We start from the raw sequence: 24001 nt of genomic DNA on the forward strand, positions 1-24001 counted from the left end.
CTGAGAATACTCATATTCAGGTAAAGAATTGGGAACAAATTGTATCTTTGTGACAGTCTGCTCATAAAAAAGTGCTTAATGACCTCATGTAAAATTGTTTTCTACTATGAAACAAGTCTTTTTTTATGCCTGAATGATCACCACAAGGCAGTCTAACAGATACATAAATCCTGACAATGGTCAGAGACTGCAAATAAATGAAGAAGCAGTCAATGAAACACTTCAAAATACTTAAAAAACTCAACTAAAACACACCTAGAAAAAAATTAATGTGATCTATTGGGTACACATGCCCTGATGACCTTGTGTTTGTTAAGGGTACATGATACCAGTCAAGCTACAGAAAGTGTCAGCAAAGTAACAGATGTGATGTGATTGTTCAAGCAGTCGGGGTCCAAAGTACAATTTAAAAAAGCCTCAGGTGAATGGAAAATGGCTTGATAATATTTTTAAGGATTACAAGAAAGGCTTTGAATTTAGGAAGCAAAGAAACAAGAAATTATGGATGACTTGAGATTTCTGCACAGTACTGTATAAATCTGTAAAAAATGATGAATCAGTACAGAGATTAGTTACTCTTGACCTATTTTTTCTTTTTCACTATCATTCAAGTTTATTTATTTTTTCCACAATTAGCTTTTCTTATATCAGACCTGATTTGCCAGAAGTTATGTTTAAACTTATCCAAAAGTGTGCTGCCACTGTAAAACAGTACATCTATAGTACGTACTTGGCATCATGGCATGTGTACAGGCAGACACAGGAAGAGAAACATGAGAGGCGATGGCCTTTGGCTCTGTCCAGGAGCTCTTTATGTGAAGTGCAGTATTCCTGCCTCTGTTAACGAGACTTTAGTGTTACTGCGCAGCAGCAGAGAACATGCTGAGAATGTAATCAATAATAGAAGTCCTGCACAGAGGCAGCAACACAAAGGCTGGCACATGTGTTCACCTGGAGCAACAGTACAAACTGTTATGCAACAGACACAAGAAGAGCAATTACCTATGAACAGGTTGCTCTATCTGCACAGACACAATTATTTTGAGATGTTTAATATTCAAGACATGTTTGACAACCTGAAAACAATAAAAAATATGTATGTCAATTATAATTAGACAAAAATCCAGACTGATCCAATTTTTGATTGGTGACATATTAAGGAAATATAAATAAAATTTGCCTACTTCAAGTTAAAAGTTTAAAGTGCAAGGGACCAAATAATTTGTGAAAAACTCCAGCTATATTTTAAATATATATTTTAAATGTTCTTGATTCTGTGCTCACAATAAGTTTGAGCAATTTAAACTCAGAAAAAAATGACAAACACACCACACCCAGATATTGCATAAGTTTCAACACTCATTTATTTGTTTGCCTTATTTTATTTAGTTGACAATTGCTGTTATGTGTTCACAGACATGAGAGAGAACTTCAGAACACTTAAAAGATAAATGTGAGCACTGTGTTTAGGCTGAGACCCGTCTCTGCTTCTTTTAAGTGAATCCGAGCAAGAGCACAAATCTTGGACCAACCTCCCAGTTTCAACATGAAGACCTCATCCACACTGAGCTAACAGGTGCAAAACAGATCCCTGATCAGTATTTCTCACTCTGCTGGGACACTTGACAAAGCAGGAGACCAGTTTTTTCCATCATGATACACAGAGAAAAACAGAGTTAATAGCATCTGTGTGATGAGACCCAACAAGGAAATCTCTATTTATATACAAGACAGAGCCAAGAGGAAGGTTCCCATTTAATTGTTACAAGGATCATGAATGACGATACTTTACAAGCAGCACTTCAGGAGTGGAAAGCTGTTGTCATTAGCAAGCTGTAAGGCAGGAGAGAAGGACAGGATTTAATGAAGAAAAGAGGACCAGCATGCTTTGATCCACAACTATGACAGATAAACCAAGCCAGATAAAGAATCAACTCTTTCCATTTAATAACTGTCCGTCTCAGGACTTTAACATGAAACTCTTGAACTATTTGGACTAGAATAAATGCAAGCTGCCTGCTTGGAAAATAAATGCTTGATTCAGCTGTGGTGGAGCTTTGTCTATGGAAGCAAAAGAGGTTTAATCATTTTCAGTTCAACCGAGAAATAACAGTAAATCAATAAAGATGCATTGTGCAGAAGTGCAAAATAGCTATACAGAACATCCTATGTTTATTAAATAAAATTTCACACCAATTTCATCTCTCAGCAGATAACACAGAAAAACATACAAGTAGTTATACCATGATGTCAAAAAATAAAATGCCAGACAGAATGTTTGTACAGTGGCATGATATAATATTGTAAAACACGACCAGGCAGACTTAGACTTTCACAGCGTTAGGCAGCATTGCTCAACAGGTTGTCTGGCCTGTGGCAAATGTTTACTGACTTTAAGTCACGTTTGCCCACAATCTGCTTCTGACAGGACAAAAGAAAAGCAAGAACTACACTGAAGTGGCAGACTGGCTGGCTGGCCAGATGCTTTATGCCCAACTATTACTTTCAATGTTATTATCCTTTCTTTACACTTAATTTTATCCTTCACTGACACATTCAAAGCAATATTTTGAGCCATCTTGGTACAAAGCAGGAAGGTAACACCAACAATAAAGAATCGCTGGACCTGAAATTCATAGCTACAGCTAATCATACTTCCCCACATTCTGCCACAAGCCTCCACCTACATTAGATTAAAGATATTTTAACTACAATGTGGTTCAAAAGATAATGAATCTGCTTATAAAGGCAACATTGACAGCTTTTACAGAGCTTAGAGGTTCTTTGATTATATGCACCCCCAAAATATTGACATAAATAATCAAAGAAAGACAAAATAAAAGCGATAATGATAATCTATATAAAAGCTTGACTTTGATCACTTGTAATAAGCTTTAGCGTTGCTATATTAGGTTATGCAGGAGGAAGTAGAGAAAATGGGTTGAAGAAAAGGAGGCACTATATGGTGCAATGCACCCGGAAACCAATTAAAGGTCCATGATTTTACACCAAATATGCCCGTTTAGTCTGTGTTGCAACTACAACTGACACAATAAATGCTTTACTTTGTTTTCATTTAGCGATTTATTTATTTGGGGGTAAAATAAAAACTGGAAATCATTCAGGAGGTCAGTGTTCCTATAAAAGGGAACCTGTGTAGGCATCAGCATGTGAACTCACCCAAGTGAAAGGGCAGACTGATTCGTTATTTTTTCCCAGAAATATAAAGTTTTAGGAAAAACATAATGAGCTTGGAAAACAAACTTAAACAGTGTGAAAATCTATGTTGTTTACTGATCTTCACAGGTGGCAAAACCCATTTTATAAAGGTTAGCCTGTGATAATGTTTGTTTTCCACTTTTCTCAGTGATATGACCATTCTTTTCTGGTTTCCTATTTACTATGCAAGCATCAGTGTTAATCTAATTTTCAACATTAGAGAATTAAAGTGAATTTCTCAACATAAAAAGTGCATTTTAAAATAATATTCATACCCACTGACACGTATGCACAATAGAATATGACACAGAACGGTGCTTTGGTTAAAATAAAACAGTAAATCCTACATTAGTTCAATAAAGACGATAAAGTGCCATGCAACAAAACTGTCAATGGTCTTGTCACAAATAAATACCGGTGAAGAAAACTTACAATAGCAACCTCAAACCGAATGCTTGAAAAAGACAAAGACATACCAAAAGCAAGGCAAAGACAAATGTTATCTCTCCTTACAGTGAATTATTTTGCCTTAGTTGAGCCAATGAATCCAGTTTTCATGAAACGACTCAATGATACCACACAGGAAGAATATCCCTTAATCCTAACAGATCCTTTCTTGTGCTACTTTTGAGCTAAAATAATGAGAAACAGCAGTTTTTCCTCTTTGCCATCTGATTTTTCAGCAGTGAAGAATTTCATGCTGCATCAAGCGAATCCAAACTGAGGTATTTTACAGTATATGTATGATGTATATGAAGCTATCATCCCCACACTGTACACTGGTCTACACAGAGAAGAATTCAGTCTGATGCTTTCCCTTCCTGATGCAATAACTGGTTAATGCTTGGTTTACTACCGGGATCTATTTTTAGTAATGATAAAAGAGGAACTGGCCACATATCTTTTTACAGGAAACTGGTAGTCTTACAGATAACATATTCCTACAAGTACATCAAAACTAATCAGAACAAGTCCCAAGTCCAGCAGGAGTAAGTTAATAATTGGGTATGCATGGTTAGTTTTCCTTATAAACTCTTCTAAAGGTCAAAGGGAGCACACCATGCAAGGCTGGAGGAGATGACTGAAAAAACAGACCAAGGAGGGGTCTGACTGAGCAATCAAGATATTTTTGGGACAGGTCTGGTCATCATATCTATGGAAACATTTGCTATAAGGTTTGTGTTTATTAGAACGGGATGCTGAGATGAACTTTGTTGTTTGTTGTTTTGCTGTTTTTCCTCAAGGCTGGTTCACCTCTTAGATCCGCTGAGCTGCTGGGAGCGACTGGACTGACTTTCTCCTGGAGAGCTTTGACCTGAAGGAAGAAAGCGGAGTTGTACATTACGTGTATCATATAAGCAAATTGTGTTTAAGTACATTTTCACTGGTTCAATAATTATTGTCAAGAAATGTTCTATAATTTCATATAAGTAACAGCAAACAAAATTGGTACTGACTAAAAAGGCACTTGTAAACTTCCCAAGAAAAAATGTCAAATAAGGTAAAATATGCTACATATATTCATTTCTACCCATAACTCCATTGTCTTTGGCTTGAGTTTGGGTCAAGGAGCTAATGGGTCCAGGAAGAAACTCCAGTCATCCCTTTACCCAGTTACACTTTCCAGCTCATTTTGAGGGATTAGAAAAAACTCCCAGGTCAGTAGAGAAATACAGACCCTCCAGCATGTTCTTGGTCTGTCCTGGAGTCTAAGTGGCAGATGCTTGAACCACCTTGGCTGACTCTCTGATGCACAGGACCAGTGGCTCTACTCTGAGCTTCCCCAACATGGTGGTGCACCTCACCTTATTTCTAAGGCAGAGCCCAGCCTCTCCCAATGAACAATCATTTAAGAAGCTTGTGTCCTAGATCTCATTCTATATCTGCCAAAATCAATATTTCATGACCATATGTGAGTTTAGGACCAGCAAATTAAGGGCTTTGCTTTTTGGCTCAGTTGTATTTCACCATGACAGGCCCAGGAAGCGCTCACATTTCATTTTTAAAGTGACACTATTTCAAAGTTTTGTAGAATAACCACATATGAACTGAGAAACTTGCTAGTGACCGCAATCATAAAACCATTTAATGGCTGGGGGCAAATTCCTAAATCTAATCTTTTTTTTGTTTGGTAGGTGCACCACGCTAAGTGCTGCCAGGTCGCATTAACGTCAACGTTCTATAGTGTGTATGTTTTTCCTGAAGAAGGAAGCTACTCATTTAGTTATTTTTGCCATCAGTTTAGTGTTTAAAATTAATTCAAAGAAAACACAGAGATGTGGGAAGTTATTTAAAAGGGGGAGGCTGTCAGAAAGCGAGAGAAAGCAATACTTTCAGCAGATAACAGGGACATTAATCGGAGTACAGCATAGTTGCTTCATTTTATCTTTTTAAGCTTTCAGCCTCTGGACAATGCTGGATTTGGAAATGTTGGCAGCCTTTGAGAATTCACAGAATTAAGGTAAGGATCTACATTATTTCGAGAATACACACACAGAAATTGCTAAGCTTACTCATCAGTACTATAAATGCTTAAAGACAGTTTAACGTGTGAATTTAGTTATAATTTTGCATTTGTTTAAATATAACAACGAAACTCGTTTTACAGTGACTGTTTTTTCGCAAGCTTTTAGGTCACCTCAGCTAGAAATAGCTGGAAAAATATACTTATACTATTCTTATATGTTTTTATATTTTAGCTCTTAAAGAGAAATTGGAACTGGCTAAAATACTGTATCAGCAGGTCAAAGCTTAACAAAATCCAAAATTTAGAAATCAAACTTCAAAGCAAATTCTTATTGGTGCATTTCTAGAAACAACTATCTTTAGAATGATATACAGGAACCGTTTTGAAAAATATCAAAAAAGAACTTTGCAGATGTTTTAAGTTGTAACTTCACTCTAGCATTTCTCCACCACCCACCTGATGGTGCCGGCTAAAAGAGGGTTAAAAGCATACAGCCAGTCATGCATCTCTTTGTCGTTGACAGCCTGCAGCAGTATCCCACGATGCTCAGTGCACACAGCAAATGTGTTAGGGGTCTGGAGACGTAAAATAAGCAGCGAGAGGTTACTAAAGTTCATTGATATCTGGCAGTTAAACTTTGTTGCTGAGAGTGTTGATTTCACACTTGAACAAAGTTTTTTTACACGTACCCGCAGTAGTGTCTGTTTGTCCTCACTGTATTCCACCTTAGCAGACGACAGGTTGATGACAGCCCTCTCCACGCTGTCCCTCTCACTGCGGTACAGGTAGACATAGGGCCTGCGCACAACCACGTAACGCCTCACCCAGCCACTGCTGTGGGGCTCAAGGAAATGCAGGTAGCCCTTCTTTGACACGATGGGGCTGAATGTCCAAAAAAAAAAATCAATAAATGGTAAAAAATTATAAAAGCTACAGAATTAGGTGAAGGGTCACAGCACTGTTTGGACTGCTTATCTTAAGTGAACTTTGTATTGTGTGTTTTCATGACTCCAAAATAGGTTTAATGTTTTAATAAACACAACTTGAATATTTTTCACAGTGACACAGTGTCAATTGTTGATTGTTTTCCCACCTGACACGAATCTCCTGTATGTCAGGAACAAAGGTGTATCCTCTTAGAGCTTTCTTTTTGTCTACTGGGCTGTACGGGTCGAGGTCTGGTGTCGATGCTCTTGAGCTCGGTTCAATGAGCCTACAAAACAAAAAAAACGGATAAAAAAAACTGGCTAACACCCCTAGAGTGTTTTAAAATAATTTTCCATTCTTTTAAATTTCAGACAAAAATTGCAGTCTGTAACAAAACATTTTAATTTAGAATAACTGAATTATTTAAAACTGCTTAAATAAATCATATATAAAGCCTATGTTCACAAAATATCTTCCTGATCAATAAATCAAAACTGAAACGGAAGTGTTGGAAAAGATCAACAAGATGTACTTTACGTACCGAAGGTCAAAGTGGCCATCGACCAACGAGGGGCAAGTAGAGGAGGGAGTAAGTGTGCTCAGGCCAGAGGAGGACGAGTCCCTCATGAGTGCCACTGACATTTCTGAGAGCTAAAAATCACCCCCCGCACCCACACACACACACACACACACACACACACACGCACAAGAAGGAAAACAAAGAACCGCAACAAAAGAGCGACAAATACAAATAGAGACAAAACATATCAGCAAACATTTAAACAAGGACAGCAGAGACATGCATGCAGAGAACATCTTAATTAGCTTTTTGTCAGTTTTTATAATGTACATAAAACCCACCACTGGAATGTAAATCTGTATGTCTAAGAGCCCCTTTGTTTTTAGTATGCAGACTTGTAGCGTTATTTATGTTAGTGGATACTTTGAAGTTTCTAAAGAGGAAGAACATTTGGGGATGAAGTTGGGGGAAAGGAGAAGGGGATGATTTAGAAAACAGTCATGAAGACATGAATGCTTTATGACAGAACTAATCTTTGAATCTGGGTCAACTGTTGTAAGAAAAACATACCCATTGCCTCATTTATACAAGTTTTGGACCTGCAAAAGTGACCCACCAGCAGAATAATTTTTCTTCTTTTTTGTTATAAATGTAATCATAATTTATTTATTTTTTGTTTTTTGTTTATCTTAACTTATACAAATTTTATTTTTAACCTTATATCTAACATAACTTAAACATGTCCCGGTAAAACATAGGCATTTTTTTTATAACACAGTTGAAATTTGTTGTATACTGTCTACAACAATGGACTAAATGGAATATAGAGATACCATTGAAATAAATTGTGTATAGCATTGTGAGAGACTGAGGCAAACTGCTTTGCAGAGATTATGTGTTTCATTTGAACTCTGCTTGTGGTAAACATCACCTGTTTGAACAGCAGCTCGGTGGGAATGTAGTGAGAGAACTTAGCCGACTGTGAGTGATTTCTGCCCTTTAAAATTTGTTTTTTTTAATTAATTGACGCAGTAGGTAAAGAGATTTGTTCCACTTAACTATTAAAGATCTTTTTCTTATACTTAATTAATCATCAATCCAATAAACTACATTTCTGGGGAGAAATTTTGAGACAAATTACAAAACAAAATAACTGAAATCGCTACCTAGCTAGCTAGCTTACAGCTACTCAGAGCGGGGCTCAGTCAGGTGGACATTTTTGCCTCATAGAACTGTTAAAGCTCACAGGTTTCCTTGTAGTTTGCATGAATATTATATGAATGTACTAGAATTTTTCATCAGTCATTTTCTAAGTATTATTTCAATGATCTTTAGTTAAATCCCAAAGCAGAAAATACATTGAAGAAAAACCCCTATTAAAGCTAAGACTACAGGTACGTAGCTACACAGATGCTGTTTGATCAAGCAAATAATTACAAAGTAAACCTCAGTCGCATGCAAAGTGTCAGGGTGTAAAATTTCATGATATAGTTTTTGTTTAAACTGCTGGGAATGGTTTAAGATATTTTGTTTTTTGATGGTGTAGAGGGCAACGCACATCGGTGTGGTAAGATGCGTGTCCAGAAATTGGCAATACTATTACCTATTAAACAAACCACACTTAAACTAGTTACAACCGAAGTCCAGTAATCTAAATGGAACGCTTAAATTGATTAGATTTTCACCAAACTCTGATTGCTCTGACTGCCCTCCACAAAAGGTAAAACACAGAGTAAATGTACTACACATGATCTCACTTTAAAGTATAAAATGTTCCTTTTAAGGAGAGCTAAGTACCGTAAATTCCGGATTATAAGCCACTACTTTTTTCCCACACATTGAACACTGCGGCCTATACAACGGTGCGGCTAATGCATATTTTTTTTCATGTCGCCAAAAACATTTTGCCTGTTAACAGTAGATCAATCAAATTGATGAGTAGTTCACAGAGGTCCAATGAAATTGTGCGATAACTCAAGAGCACTTTCACCATTCAATTACCGGTATTGTAAATCAGACATTTATATTCACCCTCATCAATATGTAAAATCACCAACAGGTTTTGAAAGGCTGAACTGCTGCGTGATTAAGGGGACCAGGTGGCGCTCAAATGAGAGCATCAACGAAGAGGCAGTAAGTGACGAGATCCTGAGGCTGTTCAATTCAGACACTGAAGAACAGGACTCTGATGGTTTCAGTGCGCAGGAAGAAGATGAAGGAAACGATCAATGACTTTTGACCTGGTAGCCTGCAGCGTACATCAGTTTGGAGATATTGGAATGTTGTTTGTGCACTGTTCAGTAAAAAAGCATTAGCAACGAAATTTGTATGTTACTAAGAACGTACGTATATTTAAAAGGTAGCCATGTTACAGGCACTGTTCGTAAAAAAGCATTTGCAACATGCATTTGTTTATATTACCATCCGGATACAGTTAAAAATTCCCCACGTGTAATATCTTTCTGTATAAATCATATTACAACATGGGACACCCGCGGCTTAACATCCGTTGCGGCCTGTACAAGTAGAAAATTGGTTTTCTTTCTAAAATTAGAGCATGCGGCTTTTAATCAGGTGCGCTCTGTAGTCCGGAATTTACGGTATATTAATTGTAGCTAAGTGATGTGCTAAATTAAAGCAGAATCTCTAAATGTAAAGGCAAAAGCGATTAATGGATGCAAATACATTAGCTGATAGGGACTGGACACTGACCGTTATTAAAGCTTAAATATTTAGTAAAGATGAAGATATAAGGGGTCGGATTAGAGGGCCTAGGCTGGGGCTCACCTTGCTTTCACTGGCACTGCTGCTCACCTGGCTGTACTCTCTGTTGAATGTGTGCATCAGCAAGCGCAGACACTGGGTAGAAGATAGTAAAAACAGCATTTATTAAGTAACAGGATGAAAAAAGACCAAAACAAAACAGGAAGTAAACTTAAGCTTTAGCAGTCACCTTAGCAGCCAGCTCCCTCTGCCTCTGGTTGGGGCTCTCAGGAGCAGGGCTGCTGCTCGGGCTGCAGCTGAGGACAGGACTCTTTGCAAAGTCACAAATGTCGCTGCTCTTGTAAAGTGCGTCCTGCCCTGCCTGCAGAGTTGCCTCGAGTTTTTCCCTCAGCAGGAGATAATGCCTTGTCTTCTCCACCTAAAATAAAAAAAAGCTAATTGCAGGTGATTTAAGACAATATTAAAGAGCTTGACTTGCAAGCAACCTCTATTTACGCATAAGAAAATATTTTTTCAAACTATACACCTAATTACTGGATGCATATTCAAATTGTATTTTTTTCTATGAACAGTCTTCTTATAATCAAAATGTAGTTGCACAGTACATCAATAAAGAATAACAAACAAAGCACACAGTTAAAGAAACAACAAAACAATTTTTAAATGTTGTAACTACAACATGATGGGAATGGGAATAAAGATAATAATGATAAAAATCTCTCCTGAGGAGGATAATACCACCAAATAGGAAATTACTCCCCATTTCAAAAAATATGTTTGTTAAATCTAATCTTAAATTGAATACTTTCTACTTCTAATCATGGTTTTTGTTATTAGGCATCCACCACAGAAAAGCTGCTCAAACTGGTCTGGAGCACATTTATCAACCATCTTAAACAGGTACTGTATAGAGTGTTGCAGTACACAAAATTTAACCAGACCACAGAAATTTGAAACATTTTCTATTTTGTTATTTTTTTCCTTATTGTGTTGTAAACTGACCTCCTGCAGTAAGCTGAGCTTCTCAAGCTCCCACTGGTGGTCGAGGATGAGGCTGTCGCTGCGGGGTCTCCATCCTGCCAGGTTCTCCTCTCCTCGCACGTAGGCCACAGATGTGTCAAGCACACGCCTGCGACGACGCTGCATCCCTGATGGAGAGAATTAATAAAGAAGAGGATTTTAGTACATCAACATTCATCATTCAATGGCTTTTCCTCATTATCTTATTTTTATTACTTTCTTCATTGTAGACACGCAGTGAAGACATCAAAACAACGAAGGAAAGCTATATAGAAAAATGTAATAACTCAAAACATCTTTTATATAATATATTCCTCAAAATATTTGCAGGGACAATTTGTTTAATTCATTCAAGGATCACCTGGACTTCCATTGTCTGCAATGTGGCAGAGAGTGACCTCATAAACCCCGGTGACACGATTACTGAGAGGAAGAAAGTCAACATTTAAAACATGAGCGTCAGATACAGTAAATGAGACATTCCATTTAACCCTAGGGCAAATCCGACTGTTTATTTGTGGCTGTCTACCTCTCTGAGGGCCTGAGGCAGCCGGTGCTGAAGAAGTTCTTGATGGATCGGGAGGCAGGCAGCTTTGTGTCACGGGAGTAAAACACCACACAGAAATCTTTGGTGATAACTGTTGGCTGAGTGCAGTTCTCCATCTATAGGTGTAACATTATTAACAAACCATTAGGTAGAACAAAACAGGTATACAGTTGGAAAGCTACGAACATCCTGTCTGTCAATCAGTGAAATGGAGGCTAGCTACCTGAGCAGACAGCCTGACTAATTACCAAGCTAACATCAGCTTGTTATGTTTGTTCTTTGTGAAGAGCAGAAAAAGGTATAGTTAATGTTCTGCACAAAATGCATGCTTACCAGAAAAACCTCTACTAAATTTAGTGAGTGTTTACTCCATATTTTTGCAAGCAGTAAGATTAAAAACCAAAATAACAATAACCTGCATGGATAACATTAGTGTAACTGTAATAATCAATTTATTATTTTATCTACAATATAAATAATTCTTCATTTTTGTTTCAAATCTTTGTGTAATACACATAAGAATCTAATACCTGCAAACAATTAACTAAACCTATACTAGCATTTTCTGAATAGTTCACTCTATTATTGTACCTCCAGATAAGCTGAGAGAGTGATGTAGATCTTCTCCCCGTATGGAGTGACCCTGTTAAGAAGCAGAGAGTTGTGCATGGAGCTGTCCCATGCTGCCTCAAATCGATAGAAAGTTCTGCAGTGAGAAAAATCAAACACATAATTTATTGGTATTTTAAACAAAAATGCAAGCATGTCAATATATTTTGTTAACAAAAACAATATTTCTAAAGACATTTAAAAAAAAACATCCTTATACCTATGATCAACTCCCAATGAAACGCTGCCGTTAAAGAAAAAAAAAAAAGAGAAAATAGAATATAAATTAAAAACTGTTTAGCTTCAGCTGTTAAGAGTTAAACTCAGCCATTTTGGCAAATTAATAAAAGCTAATAGCTTCTATCAATACACATTGTTAAGTTGTTAAATAAATAAATAAAAAGCCCCCTGTCTATGTTAAAAAAAAAACGGTTATTTAACATTAAAGTACTGATCAAAACCACTTGAAAAACCACCCCAAAGTCATACTTGTCATCATGTTTTGGCCAGAAGTATCCAGAGGAGAGAATGTTGAGGGATAGGATGTTGGGGTCTATGATGGTCTCGTCAGCCTCTGGTGTGTTACGAATACGACCTGTAATGACGAATCATGATGAGACTCGTTGCTTTTAAACTTCTTGTCCTGATTTCTGATTTGCTCATTGAAACCTTTTCCTATTAATTAACTTGAGCAGAGACGTTACTCACCAATAACCAGCTCCTTCACCTCCTTCCACTCAATATAATTTCCTGTTTCATGAGCAATGGTAACTCTGATCCTTCTCTGTATGCCCTGTCCAGTCAAAGGATGATGAAAGTGAAGGTAAGTGTGTCAATAGTGAAGGTCAACTTATAACTATAAACATGTAGTTGGAAACATGATCCTAAAATGTGAGGAAAGCGGTCAGACCTGATGTAAGAGGAAAGTCCCATGGCACGGCATCCCGCCTCTGTGGTCAACAACAGCTGGGATGTAGCTGGAAACAGACAAAACAAAATCAATAAACTACATTTGAACACTTGCATTTACCAGTGAGTGATATATTTCTGCAAGATTCTTTAGCTGACCTCTTCAGTATTTAAGAGGCAGCATAAATAAACAGGACTCACTCTCCATTAGCTTCTAGCTCACAAATCTCAAAGAAGACCATGAGGTCATATTTGGCATGACAAGGTCCAGCAGTGGAACGATTCAGCGTGCTGAGCTTTGTGGCCGGCACTAAAATGATCAACAATAAATAAAATTAAAAAAAACACAAAAAAATGTAATTTGAATTTCGTTATATCCCTTCATTTTCAATTTCATACCTGTATCGTATTTAAACCATTGCATAGCACCTAATGTTTTTGGTAGTTATGCCTTTTTATTAATTACGGGGACAAATTGTCATAACAACAATAGGTTTCTGTGTTAAATTTATTTAACAACTGTATACTATTTTCTAAAAAACTTTGTAATACATATACTTGCTATGAAATATGACAGATTGGGACTCCTGATCATGCCAAAACATCTCTGGTAGAGTATTTATAGGACTCACATTACCACATTTCCTTACAGTAGACACTTTAAATCATGGATTGTCAAAGCAGGGGAAGAACAACCCCTTGTGGATACAAATTACCTCATGGTTGGTTTGAAACCTCCCATGGTGGATGGCTTCTAGACTTGGAAGGAACAAATTGGCAAAGCGGAGGACATGACCTGTCCTGGGTAATTTTAACACACTAGTTTATTAGACTTGACACTACACTTGTCACGGGTAGGCTAAGTAATTCAGTAAAATTTGACATGAATGAGGGTTCCTTTACATACATTACTCTTCGTGATCTCACTTTTGGCAATGGTTCTAATATAAAAAATTACAACAATGGTTAATAACTAATAAAACAGTGCAAAAATCTGGAATGCTTACTTGAAGGAGGCCTATTGGGCACTGTTATTTGTTAAAAAAAATATTTTGTTGAAAGACAGTTCAGATTTTGTAAAACATACCTAAAAAAACACATAAAACTCAAATTCTTCAGTGAAATCTAATCCAATTATACAGAAAAATAAAACCCCTTCCCACCCACCCCAGGAAAAAAGATCTGTAAAAAATATAAAGAAAGAAAGTGGATGAGCTCTTGATACAATTTAACATTTAAGCTGGAGGTAGCTTAAAAAATATTGGTTAGATATTTTTGCCAAAGGTTACATAAGACTTGAGACTGAGAAAATGTTATCCTCTGCAAACAACTGTTTATAATTAAAAAACATGTTCATCTAGATAAATTAATGCTGTATTATATTCTCTTAATTTCTGCTAACCTGGTTTGGATAACGGCATCACCCGTGGAAACTGCCTCCTGGAGGGTCTCAGAGGACTAAAAGAAATCAAAATAGTTGACAATCTATCACTTAAATATGTTTATTCTTTCAGAGATAGCACATATTTGTAATTTTAGAAGCGAAAGTCAAATTCCTTCCAGACCTGATCAAATCTTTGCATAATGGAGGGAAAGGCTGTTTCTGATAGTGTCCGAACACCTCGAATACAATGGGCTGAGTTTTAATGTACTCCAAGAAGGACTTGGTCACTTCCACCGTGATCTAACAGAGCAGACAGGCAGACAAATTCAAGTAGACCCTCCAAAACAGCCGCTAATTTGCAGAAGCACTAATTAGTCGTTTTTATGAGTCGTTGTCAGCTTACATTTTGTACATGATAAAATCCAAGTGGAGGCCCTCTGCCGGTGTTCTTCAGTGGCTCAGTCGAAAAAGCTTCATCGTGACGATGGATGAAGCTGAAAAAGTGAATATTTTTATAAAATAAAAGCAGCCTGTTAATTTATGTATTCCAAATTTAATATTGGAAAGTTTGTTCAGTCTGTGTGGCATTTTTTATATTATCAGTTGTTTAACAGCTATTAAAAAACTGTCAGCAGCATTCATAACTGTTCTAAATAAAAATAAAAAAACAACATTAAACTCACTTAAACTGGCAGAAAATGTCGGCGTATTCTGCTGAGATGCTGGAGGCCTGAAGGACGGTGACTCTGAAGGTGAAAGTGCTGCCGATCTTCAAGTGGGACAGAGCGTTTTCTGGAGACAGCTCCAGAGGAAGGTCCAGACCAAGAGCTAAACTCTTCACAGGGCTCTGAGGAACCTCATGAGTGGCTGCATGGTGCAGAGATATAGACCTTTGAAGCTCAAAAGGTTAACCTTTAGTTTCACTCATGTCTAACTGGTGTTATTTATATACCTAGAATTATGGGGAAAACAAAGCTAGGAACACCAAAATGACTTCAGAGAACTAGTTATTTTAATGCCCACTATAATAAAAATATAGATAATATCTAGACTGGCAAAAATGTTAACAGTTTAGGAAGAATATTGGGACAAAATCTGCTGTCTGCTTACCTGCGCAGGTGTTGTTGTTGACTTCATCTGCCGAGATTCCTATCTCAACGTTTTGTCCTTCACCCTCCACAATTCTCAGCTCCTCCTGGGAGGTGTTGGAGTGTGACAAACCACCAGGGCACGACTCACTCTGAAACTAAAACAAGGTAAAATCACTGAGACGTTATATTTTTTCATATTTTGAACACTCAGGGACAAAAACATGCAGTTTCAGCTGTTATCTCATTTGTACTTGATGTAAAGGTCTCTTTTGAAGGACAAAATGAGAAACCATCCCAAATACCTTCTCAAATTGGTTGTCTTCAAAAGAGATCTTGGCCGTGCCTGACTGCCTCACTCCAGATCCATAATCAGGGGCCTCCTCATCAGCTTAAAGACAAAACAGACCACACGTTGTCACACCTGCATTTCACAATTGTTTTAAAAAATGTCACTAATGTTGCAGTAAAATGTTCTGTGTACCTGATATGGCCTGCACAGCCACTCTGAGGAAGCCTTTGACCTCTCCCTTCTCGCTTACAATGGCCACACGGTGCACCAGAGGCACCGGATACAGCAGGTTACTCAGGTACACAAAAGCCCTTCAGAGAGGAGTGATGACAGGTTTTTGGTTTTGCAAGCCTTTGAGTGAGAAAGGAAGGATAGGATTGTTTCTTGTAAGATAACCAACCTGCCAACCAGACGGAACCAAGGAAAGCGGTCGTAGAAGGGGTCGCCTCCCGTCAGGGCGTGGTCGCAGTCCTCCACCGCGCTGCTGGGCAGCTCTGCAGCTCGGTCATACATCTCTCTCATCAGGTCCAGCCTCTGCCTGCAAAAAACACAAGAAATCAACTTAATGGTCATTTTTGGAAAACAAAAAAGTTGTTTAGTTTGATTAAAAGGTGACTTTATCTTCAGTAACAGTTAATGTTACAGATGAACAAAACCGAGAAATAATTGCCAAACTATTCTGATAAGTATATTTTTGGTACCTGAGCTTTTCCAGAGTCCAATAATGTGTGGCTCCATTCTTCTGATCCTGTACTTCGACGGCTACTATCGTTCGAGGGAAAGGTCGTCTCTCTCGTTCTTTAGCCACGCTGGGAGGCAGCAGGTCAGGAGGCAGCGGAGAGTAAAGAGTGTCTGTCAGCAGAACGAACTGGAACTGCACCTATAAACATACAAAGAAATTAACTCACAATTCAAATATTGTCCCATTTCACTTTTACTAACTTAGCAGCTGAGTTCACACTGCTTTATTTTGTGCTCATTCATTCATTCATTTTCTACCGCTTATTCCATAGTGGGTCACGGGGAAGCTGGTGCCTATTTCCAGCAGTCTATGGGTGAGAGGTGGTGTACACCCTGGACAGGTTGCCAGTCCATCGCAGGGCAACACACAAACAACCATGCACACACTCATTCATACACCTAAGGACAATTTAGAGTTACCAATTAACCTAACAGGCACGTCTTTGGACTGTGGGAGGAAGCCGGAGTACCTGGTGAGAACCCACACATAGATGGGGAGAACATGCAAACTCCATGCAGAAAGATCCCAGGCTGGGAATTGAACCCAGGACCTTCTTGCTGCAAGGCAACAGTGCTACCAACTGCGCCACCATGCAGCCCACGGTTTTAAATGTTCTTTTTTTGTCTTCTACAATTAATTAAAGGTTCTAGAAATTTGAAATATTTCTATTTTTAATTAGACATGATTAACTGCATACCAGATTTCATAGAAAACACAGAAATTGTCCTTTAATTTAGCACCAAACATAAAGCAGTTAAGCAGACTTCAATCTTAGCATCTTTACGTAGCCACAGTGTCAGCAGTGTTTTCATTCAGTTACACTGTGCAATGGGCATATAAATAAGCAACCATTTGGGTGCAACTGACTGAAGAGTCTTTTTAATGCTTGGGGTGCCCCCAGCTGTGCTACCCTGAGTGGTGAGCCATATTGTCCACTTTAAGAAATTTTACTGATGTGCAAAAACATTTCGATCAATCAAGACACTGAGAAGTTTCAAAAAATGAAAAAAACATATAACACCGTTACAAAACATAATAAAAAACTAACCTTTTTCTTCAGTTCCACACTAATAGCATTTGCCTCTTTGAGGAAGATGGCATTGCCCCAGAGCAGATCCCTGAGGGAGGTGAACTGGTAGAACCGCCACTTTCTGAAAGCCCAGAGCGCCAGCTCAGTTTCACGCTTCGTCCACGGCACTGTTGATAAATGCAGGCAAAAAGTGGGTCAACTGTGACCAAAAACAGCCTTCCACTGGGGTGACTGTGTTGTAAGTCTAACTACAAACACAGCTTCACCTTCCTCCTCAGGCTCCTCCTCTTCTTCGGGTGATTCCAGGTACCGAGAGTCTACTTGTTTCCGTAGGGCTTCCAGTTTACTCTCATAGTCCTGTAAGGAGCCAGAAAATGTGTTTGTTAACGTTGACCTCATTATAACATTGAACCCTCAAAACAGTATCTGGAAACAGGAGGAACTGCATATGTTTGTTGATCAGAGTTTTTACCCACCAGCCTTTGCTGCTCAAGCAGGTTACTAGCTTCTTCTCTTTCTTTGCGGTATTGGTCCTCAAGCTCCTGAAGCCTTGAGGATTTAATTTCAGACAAAAACTTGTGAAATAAAATGTGATGATATGATACAAAGCACTCCACTAAACAAACAACAGAATGTTGTGGCAACAGATGGCCATTCAATCTCACCTCTGCTCCATCTCCTGCTTCATGTCGATGCCTTGTTTTTCGAGCAGCTCCCTCTGAGCGAAGGCCCAGTCCACAGGCTCCACCGGAGTCTCCGCACACGGCGTCCTCTCCCGCTCCAGACGAGCCTGCTCCGGGTCGTTGAAGCGAAACACGTGGCTCTTACCCATTATGATGCGGTTCCCTTAAAAAATCCATATGAATGTGTAAAATTTGTCAACATCTAAAACAAATTTACTACCATCTTTACAGAAGCTGCAGGATATCATCATTTAAAACGTTTAATCCCACCAGCAATTTTAATTCACGCAAGATAACAGGGATGACTTACTATCTAATCATTTTCCAGACCAGTCATTTCTTCCCTTTTACTTTTCTAGGCACAGTAGCTGTGTTTTTAAGCATTTTATTAACAACAATAATGACAATGATGACAGATTCTCACCAGATCGCAAAACGGTGGGCGAGGTCACTCGCTTTCCATTGACGTATGTCTCTGTCCCCTCACATGGCTCAAGGATGACACATCCTGGTCCAGAAGACAACTTATATCATCCATTTCAACCAAGTACTTAAAATATTTCTTTTTTATTTAAGCATTCCCACACAGAAATATCCTGTCTTTACCTTCTCCCTGCGGGCCAGTGGTGCTGCTAAAGGTGCAGTGCTCATCTTTAATGAAGTGGCCGCTGAGAACGATGTCTTGTCGAGTTTTGGCGTTTTCGCGACCAACCCTGACGGGACGTAATGTTAGGAAATTGTGAAAACTGCTACAAACAGAGCAAATTCAGTGTAAGAACAGAAATGCATAAAGTTTTACTTGGTAATGCCATCTTTGATGTAGTACAGCAGACACTCTGACATCAGTGGGTCCTCGTTGAGATTCACCAGATGAGGGGTCTGCAACACAGACACATTTGAGCTTTGCCAGGTTTCATGAATACATTTTGTTAGATGGATTTAAACCTTTCTCTGTCGTTAGGTAACCCAAGATGTATTGGCAATATCCTGCTGAAAGACCCAATAATGAATCATTTTCAGTTTTCAAGAAAAAAACTAAAATGCTCTTTCAGAGGCTGCCAGGTTATTATTAAAACTGTTCAATTTCTTGGAGATTATGCTGCCATGCATTTAAAAAAGGTACTCAGGGGCTTTAAAAGAGAAGCAGGCCCACAGCATAACAGATCCTTCACTGTACTTAACCATATTATGCCAAATGTCTCATTAATTCAAATATTTATGTGTCCTCTACCTATTAGTGTTTTTCTTAAAAATCTGGTGTTCCAAGTTAATAAGTATAGTTTACAATTTTGATAGAAATGCAAAATACATGGACACTTGTTTAATCATTTGGTTAAAACAGTCTTAGCAGCATTTAGCTTTATTCTGTTGCTATTTCCCAGCTTGTGAAGAGCTGCCTTGCTTGAATGCTCAATGCATGTTCTCTTGTCTTTCTCATTTTCAAGAGTGGCTCTGAGAAATGAGACTGTGTCACATCATATTTATACACCAGGAAAACAGGAAGTTATTGATTGCAAATTAAGTCACCACTCTCTCTGATGGACAGAAAAAGCAAAATGCTTCATTTATATTTATTTTATAGAAATTGTTAGGCTTAGGAAGAAATGTGGCACTTGTGCTTATATAAAAAAAATTGTTCTGGTCTCTGCTAAATAAGACTAGCTTTGATTTTTCAAATTTTTTTTGTGTGAGATTTTGTTCCTGCAATACAAAAAAAATATTTAAAGACTTTTTAACACAGTTTTACCACTGTTGCCAATAGGTGTAGAGTGCACTATATATATATATATATATATATATGTTACATTCAGACCTTATTGGTTACCTTTGACATTTATCTTACCTTCTTGGGAGAAAAGACTCCAACAGTACCTCCATCTTCTCTCATAGCAACACCCATCTCAGCAAGCAGAGCCTCTCTACAGAGAGCAAACAGAGTTTAAACCATGAAAAAGCATTTTTAAAAGTAATAGGGATACATTTGTTAAAGAGGCAGGATTGTTGGATGTTAGGTAAAATGTTAGTATTCTACAAAATTAACCTTTCAACGTCTATTCTATGAAGCTGCCTCTTAAAAAATATACATAATAAGAAAATGTAACAAATACAGAAATAGAATTAACAAAGGGAGAATTATTTGCTGCCATTATCATTTTCCAGTCAATAACTAAACAAAGGGAGGTTTACAAAGATCTGAGATTATCTGCTATTATTCTGCTCATTAAAAATAGAAACAGCAGAGGAAATAATTGTTATTCAGGTAACTGATCATAAGCCAAAGACGTGAACAAATATTAACCCTAGCATTTTTATAGTCTGTCCTGAGGTAATGTTTATGCTATACTGACTGTCAACACAAAAGTTAATAAAAAGATCCACAAAGTTATCTTGATCTATCCTTCAAAACCACTTATTTCATTAAAATTCATTAATCAAGTATTGAGCGATCCTGTGTTTAAAACAGTCCAGCAGTTCAGTTTTATATTTTAATTAACGCTAAGAGTCAAAATACACCAGGTAAAATATGGTATATATAAATTTGAGTTAGGTTTTGAAGTTAGGTTTTGAGAGATTCATTATTTACATAATGTGACAAGATAGAAGAATTATGGGATGACTGAGAGCTGGAGGAAAGGAAACAAAAAAAATCAAAACCAAAAAAAAATGTTTTATTTACATGTATAATATTTTAAACAAACCTCTCCATGCGGATGGCCTCAGTACGACGCAGCTTCTCTTCCCATGTCTCATTAAGCTCTGCAATGATTTTCTCTGTTTCCTGCAAGTGTAAAAAGATTTAATATAAAAACATACCAAACTTACATTAGTAATTCCAACTTTCTATTTTATTTCTCTTTTCAATCCACGTACCTTGAGCCTCTCTATCGCCTCCTCACTGGCCGGGCTGAAGATGCGGTCATGAAGGTTGCTGATGGAGCCGGCCCGGCTGGACAGGATGGACAGCGAGGGGGAGGGACTCATTCCCGTCATGGCGTTGGTCACTGTGGAGAGATCACCCCTTTGATTGACAGCCTGGTGATTGTTCACAAAGTTCTTGTAATCGCACAGGTCTGTCAGAGAGAGAGGCGGTGCATGGAAGAGTGTGGAAAAACAAACAAAACCAGGAGAGAAGGTAGGAGCCACATGTTTGGGCAACGAGAGGAAGACACAGAGACAAAATAAGGGGCCAATAGGAAGGAGTACAAAAAACAGAGAAGAGCTCAAATAATTGACTCAAGAAGCGAAGCAGTTTTGCTAATCAAAGCCATTCCAGAAAAGGTCAACTCAAAGAAAAAAAGCACAAAATGTCAGAGAAACTGAATGTGAGAGAACTGAGTATACACAATCAAGCTGACAAGCATTGACAGAAGTATACAAAAATCATACAGTCATATGATTTCAATGCATATAGACAAATCGCATATGGTGTGTGAATCAAAATTCATTTTGTTTAAGCCGTTTATTGAAGCATTTCAAAGCATGCCTCCTGTCTGTGCAGACCTTTGAGCACCTTAGCTTCACTTCTAAAACCTCCACACCTAGAGAACCAGGATGCAGATTCAGCAATCTGAAACATCTTTCCGCTCAGATCTGTCCTCCATAGTCAATGAAACTTTAAAAGCCAATTTTAAGCCATCAGACTCTTGGTTAGTATCTGTTACTGTGAACACCTACTAGGACACAATGAAATGTCACCAGCTGACAATGAGCTGATATCTAACTGTAAATCATTTAACATTTCAAAAAATTAAATGCGATCAGTTTTCCATTTTGGTTTTGTTGGAGTTTAGACTGACAGATGAAAGCGCCATGAATATGATTGACCGTCCAAAGAGATTTGGTCACTCAGATGAAGTGCCGTACCCTCTGAAGTTTTCATGTTTCAAAAGATTTGCATAATTCTGAAGTGCAACAAAATTAATAAATAGGTCAATATCGCAAAAGAATAATGTGCCTGATTTACATGCCTCTCCAAGAAGCTGTTGGATCCTCTGAAAATTAGAATTAAAACTTGGTCTTCAAAGTAAAGCTTTCAGGGCTTTAGGTCATCTTTTTTCACACTTAGTGTCTGTATTCACGGTAAAAGAAATGCTTAACCAAGGGGTCCCTAAGCATTGCATGCCTTAGTAATAAAGTGCATACATAGCCAGTCAGAGGCCATGTTGCATAGTTATGAGATCTCCTATTAGAAAAAATATGAAAATCTCTGTGATCGTGGGGAGGAAAAATTTAAGCCATTTTGCAAAATCTCTGAGAATAAACATTACAACAAGATATGATTTTACAGATGCTCTGAATAATGTTATATGTTTTTCCTATTGTCTTATGTCACAAAGAGTTTCTTGGGATTGTAAGTTTTGGTGTCTGTTGTGGTAAAATAGGATTTTATTTTTTTTTTTGTTGCAAAGCGCAGGCTTGCTGAAGTTAAACACACATTTCAAACCAGTGATGGCAGGAACGGTGCCTCGATACGCTGACAGGACAGGGGAGAAAAGAGACTGTGTGTCAAAAACGGCCACATTCCAACATAATCCTCTGTGTTCAGTGAATAGAGGGAGACAAAGCCCCTGCGCAGAGGCCCTCAGCTTAAACTATGTGCATTTTCTATAATCGGATTTTAGTGTTTCCATGTGTGAAACTCACTCTCGATGATGTCTCCTAGGCCCTGTGCATACAGCAGGTCTTTGAGACGAGCAACCTCGTCTTTCAGCTCGCGGACCAGGCGATTGTTAGGATCCTCGTTGATCACAGCGTTGCAGCGGATCTGTTTGGCACGATCAGCATACCTTACAGAGCAGAGGCCATCAACACTAATTTGATCAACTCAGATCTTAGATACAGATCACATTTAAAATGACAAAGGTTACTCAAAGTCCTGAACTGATAGAAAATAAAGCTATAATTTTAATTTCAACAAATAAAGAGATATTCCTTCATGTTTTCCTCACCGAAGGGTACTTAGTGTTTCATCGTAGTTAATATCTGCAGGACTGAGAGCCGCCACCATGGCTGTGCGGGAGTTTCCTCCTAAAACAAAAATTTTAAGAAATTATATCAACCAGCACAAAAAAATTATCCAACAAACAAAAATAAAGAAACATCTTTGTTTGCAAACCTAAATTCTCCCTGAGGAGCCAGGTCAGAACTGAATCTCTGTAGGGAATAAAACTCTCTACTTTCTTCTTTTTCTTGTTCTGTTTAGAAAACAAATAATTAAAAAGTATTTTTTGGGTTCTATTATAAGGAAACATTGCATTGTACTTAACTGTGAAACATGATTTACTTAGTGAAACCACAAACCTTATTTGGCACTGAGTCCTATGAATTGAAAGAGAAATGTAAGTAATGTTAGTTTAGACAACAGAAATAAATACACAAGCCATAAAATTCTAGCCTCATGTAAGAATCTCACCAGTTCAGCTAAAGCAGAAATTACTTTTCCGAGTGTGGTCAGAGATTTATTAATGTTGGCTCCTTCCTTCAAGAACACACAAACAAGAACAAGTATTTTAGCCAAACTTTTACATTTTGAAGTACTTTCAGTAGTTTCTTTTAAACAAACGCCTGCACAAAATAAAACAAACATATTTCTCCCACCTTCAGTCGCGTCCCTTTAGCTCCAGTTGAATCAGCCCTCTCACTGCCGGCCAAGTCTACCAGACTTATCTTGCTGACCTATTAAATTAATCAAATACAATCAATCAACAACTAAAAATGTGTGAAGTTGGAAGAAAACTGTTCATCATGCTTGGATAATGCTTGTGGTGTCCCTCTGGGGTCAGTACTAGATCCAAAACTATTCATTAAATACGAAAAAGGATTTTGTAAGGTACCTGATA

At 37.9% G+C, this 24001-nt stretch overlaps 1 protein-coding gene across 6 annotated transcripts in view; it reads right to left on the bottom strand.

The window, feature by feature from the left end:
* Nucleotides 1-1346: 1346 nt before the first annotated feature.
* kif1ab (kinesin family member 1Ab) overlaps nucleotides 1347-24001 on the bottom strand; it is a 33807-nt gene continuing 11152 nt past the window's right edge. Inside the window, exons 8-49 of one of the 6 annotated variants that reach the window (XM_047367971.1) lie at nucleotides 23760-23837; nucleotides 23575-23640; nucleotides 23463-23480; nucleotides 23278-23356; nucleotides 23111-23189; nucleotides 22806-22948; nucleotides 22597-22635; nucleotides 21033-21163; nucleotides 20861-20940; nucleotides 20005-20080; nucleotides 18961-19040; nucleotides 18768-18874; nucleotides 18586-18669; nucleotides 18144-18324; nucleotides 17955-18027; nucleotides 17745-17835; nucleotides 17497-17645; nucleotides 16408-16586; nucleotides 16107-16244; nucleotides 15899-16017; nucleotides 15720-15805; nucleotides 15437-15572; nucleotides 15010-15193; nucleotides 14730-14820; nucleotides 14508-14626; nucleotides 14345-14400; nucleotides 13144-13252; nucleotides 12944-13010; nucleotides 12742-12826; nucleotides 12523-12628; nucleotides 12254-12277; nucleotides 12016-12130; nucleotides 11407-11540; nucleotides 11239-11300; nucleotides 10860-11005; nucleotides 10087-10275; nucleotides 9921-9992; nucleotides 7155-7264; nucleotides 6780-6899; nucleotides 6376-6568; nucleotides 6143-6261; nucleotides 1347-4534 (exon numbers count right to left, since the gene is read on the bottom strand). In XM_047367971.1, coding sequence (XP_047223927.1) covers nucleotides 4477-4534; nucleotides 6143-6261; nucleotides 6376-6568; nucleotides 6780-6899; nucleotides 7155-7264; nucleotides 9921-9992; nucleotides 10087-10275; nucleotides 10860-11005; nucleotides 11239-11300; nucleotides 11407-11540; nucleotides 12016-12130; nucleotides 12254-12277; nucleotides 12523-12628; nucleotides 12742-12826; nucleotides 12944-13010; nucleotides 13144-13252; nucleotides 14345-14400; nucleotides 14508-14626; nucleotides 14730-14820; nucleotides 15010-15193; nucleotides 15437-15572; nucleotides 15720-15805; nucleotides 15899-16017; nucleotides 16107-16244; nucleotides 16408-16586; nucleotides 17497-17645; nucleotides 17745-17835; nucleotides 17955-18027; nucleotides 18144-18324; nucleotides 18586-18669; nucleotides 18768-18874; nucleotides 18961-19040; nucleotides 20005-20080; nucleotides 20861-20940; nucleotides 21033-21163; nucleotides 22597-22635; nucleotides 22806-22948; nucleotides 23111-23189; nucleotides 23278-23356; nucleotides 23463-23480; nucleotides 23575-23640; nucleotides 23760-23837 — 4371 coding nt within the window. In that variant the 3' untranslated portion in view covers nucleotides 1347-4476. Of the gene's footprint in view, nucleotides 4535-6142; nucleotides 6262-6375; nucleotides 6569-6779; nucleotides 6900-7154; nucleotides 7265-9920; nucleotides 9993-10086; nucleotides 10276-10859; nucleotides 11006-11238; nucleotides 11301-11406; nucleotides 11541-12015; nucleotides 12131-12253; nucleotides 12278-12522; nucleotides 12629-12741; nucleotides 12827-12943; nucleotides 13011-13143; nucleotides 13253-14344; nucleotides 14401-14507; nucleotides 14627-14729; nucleotides 14821-15009; nucleotides 15194-15436; nucleotides 15573-15719; nucleotides 15806-15898; nucleotides 16018-16106; nucleotides 16245-16407; nucleotides 16587-17496; nucleotides 17646-17744; nucleotides 17836-17954; nucleotides 18028-18143; nucleotides 18325-18585; nucleotides 18670-18767; nucleotides 18875-18960; nucleotides 19041-20004; nucleotides 20081-20860; nucleotides 20941-21032; nucleotides 21233-22596; nucleotides 22636-22805; nucleotides 22949-23110; nucleotides 23190-23277; nucleotides 23357-23462; nucleotides 23481-23574; nucleotides 23641-23759; nucleotides 23838-24001 lie in introns of all 6 variants that reach the window. The other 5 variants (XM_047367970.1, XM_047367968.1, XM_047367972.1 and 2 more) reach the window with 5 other exon arrangements.

This window comes from Girardinichthys multiradiatus, chromosome 6 (genome assembly GCF_021462225.1).
Source record: "Girardinichthys multiradiatus isolate DD_20200921_A chromosome 6, DD_fGirMul_XY1, whole genome shotgun sequence".
Lineage (NCBI taxonomy): Eukaryota > Metazoa > Chordata > Actinopteri > Cyprinodontiformes > Goodeidae > Girardinichthys > Girardinichthys multiradiatus.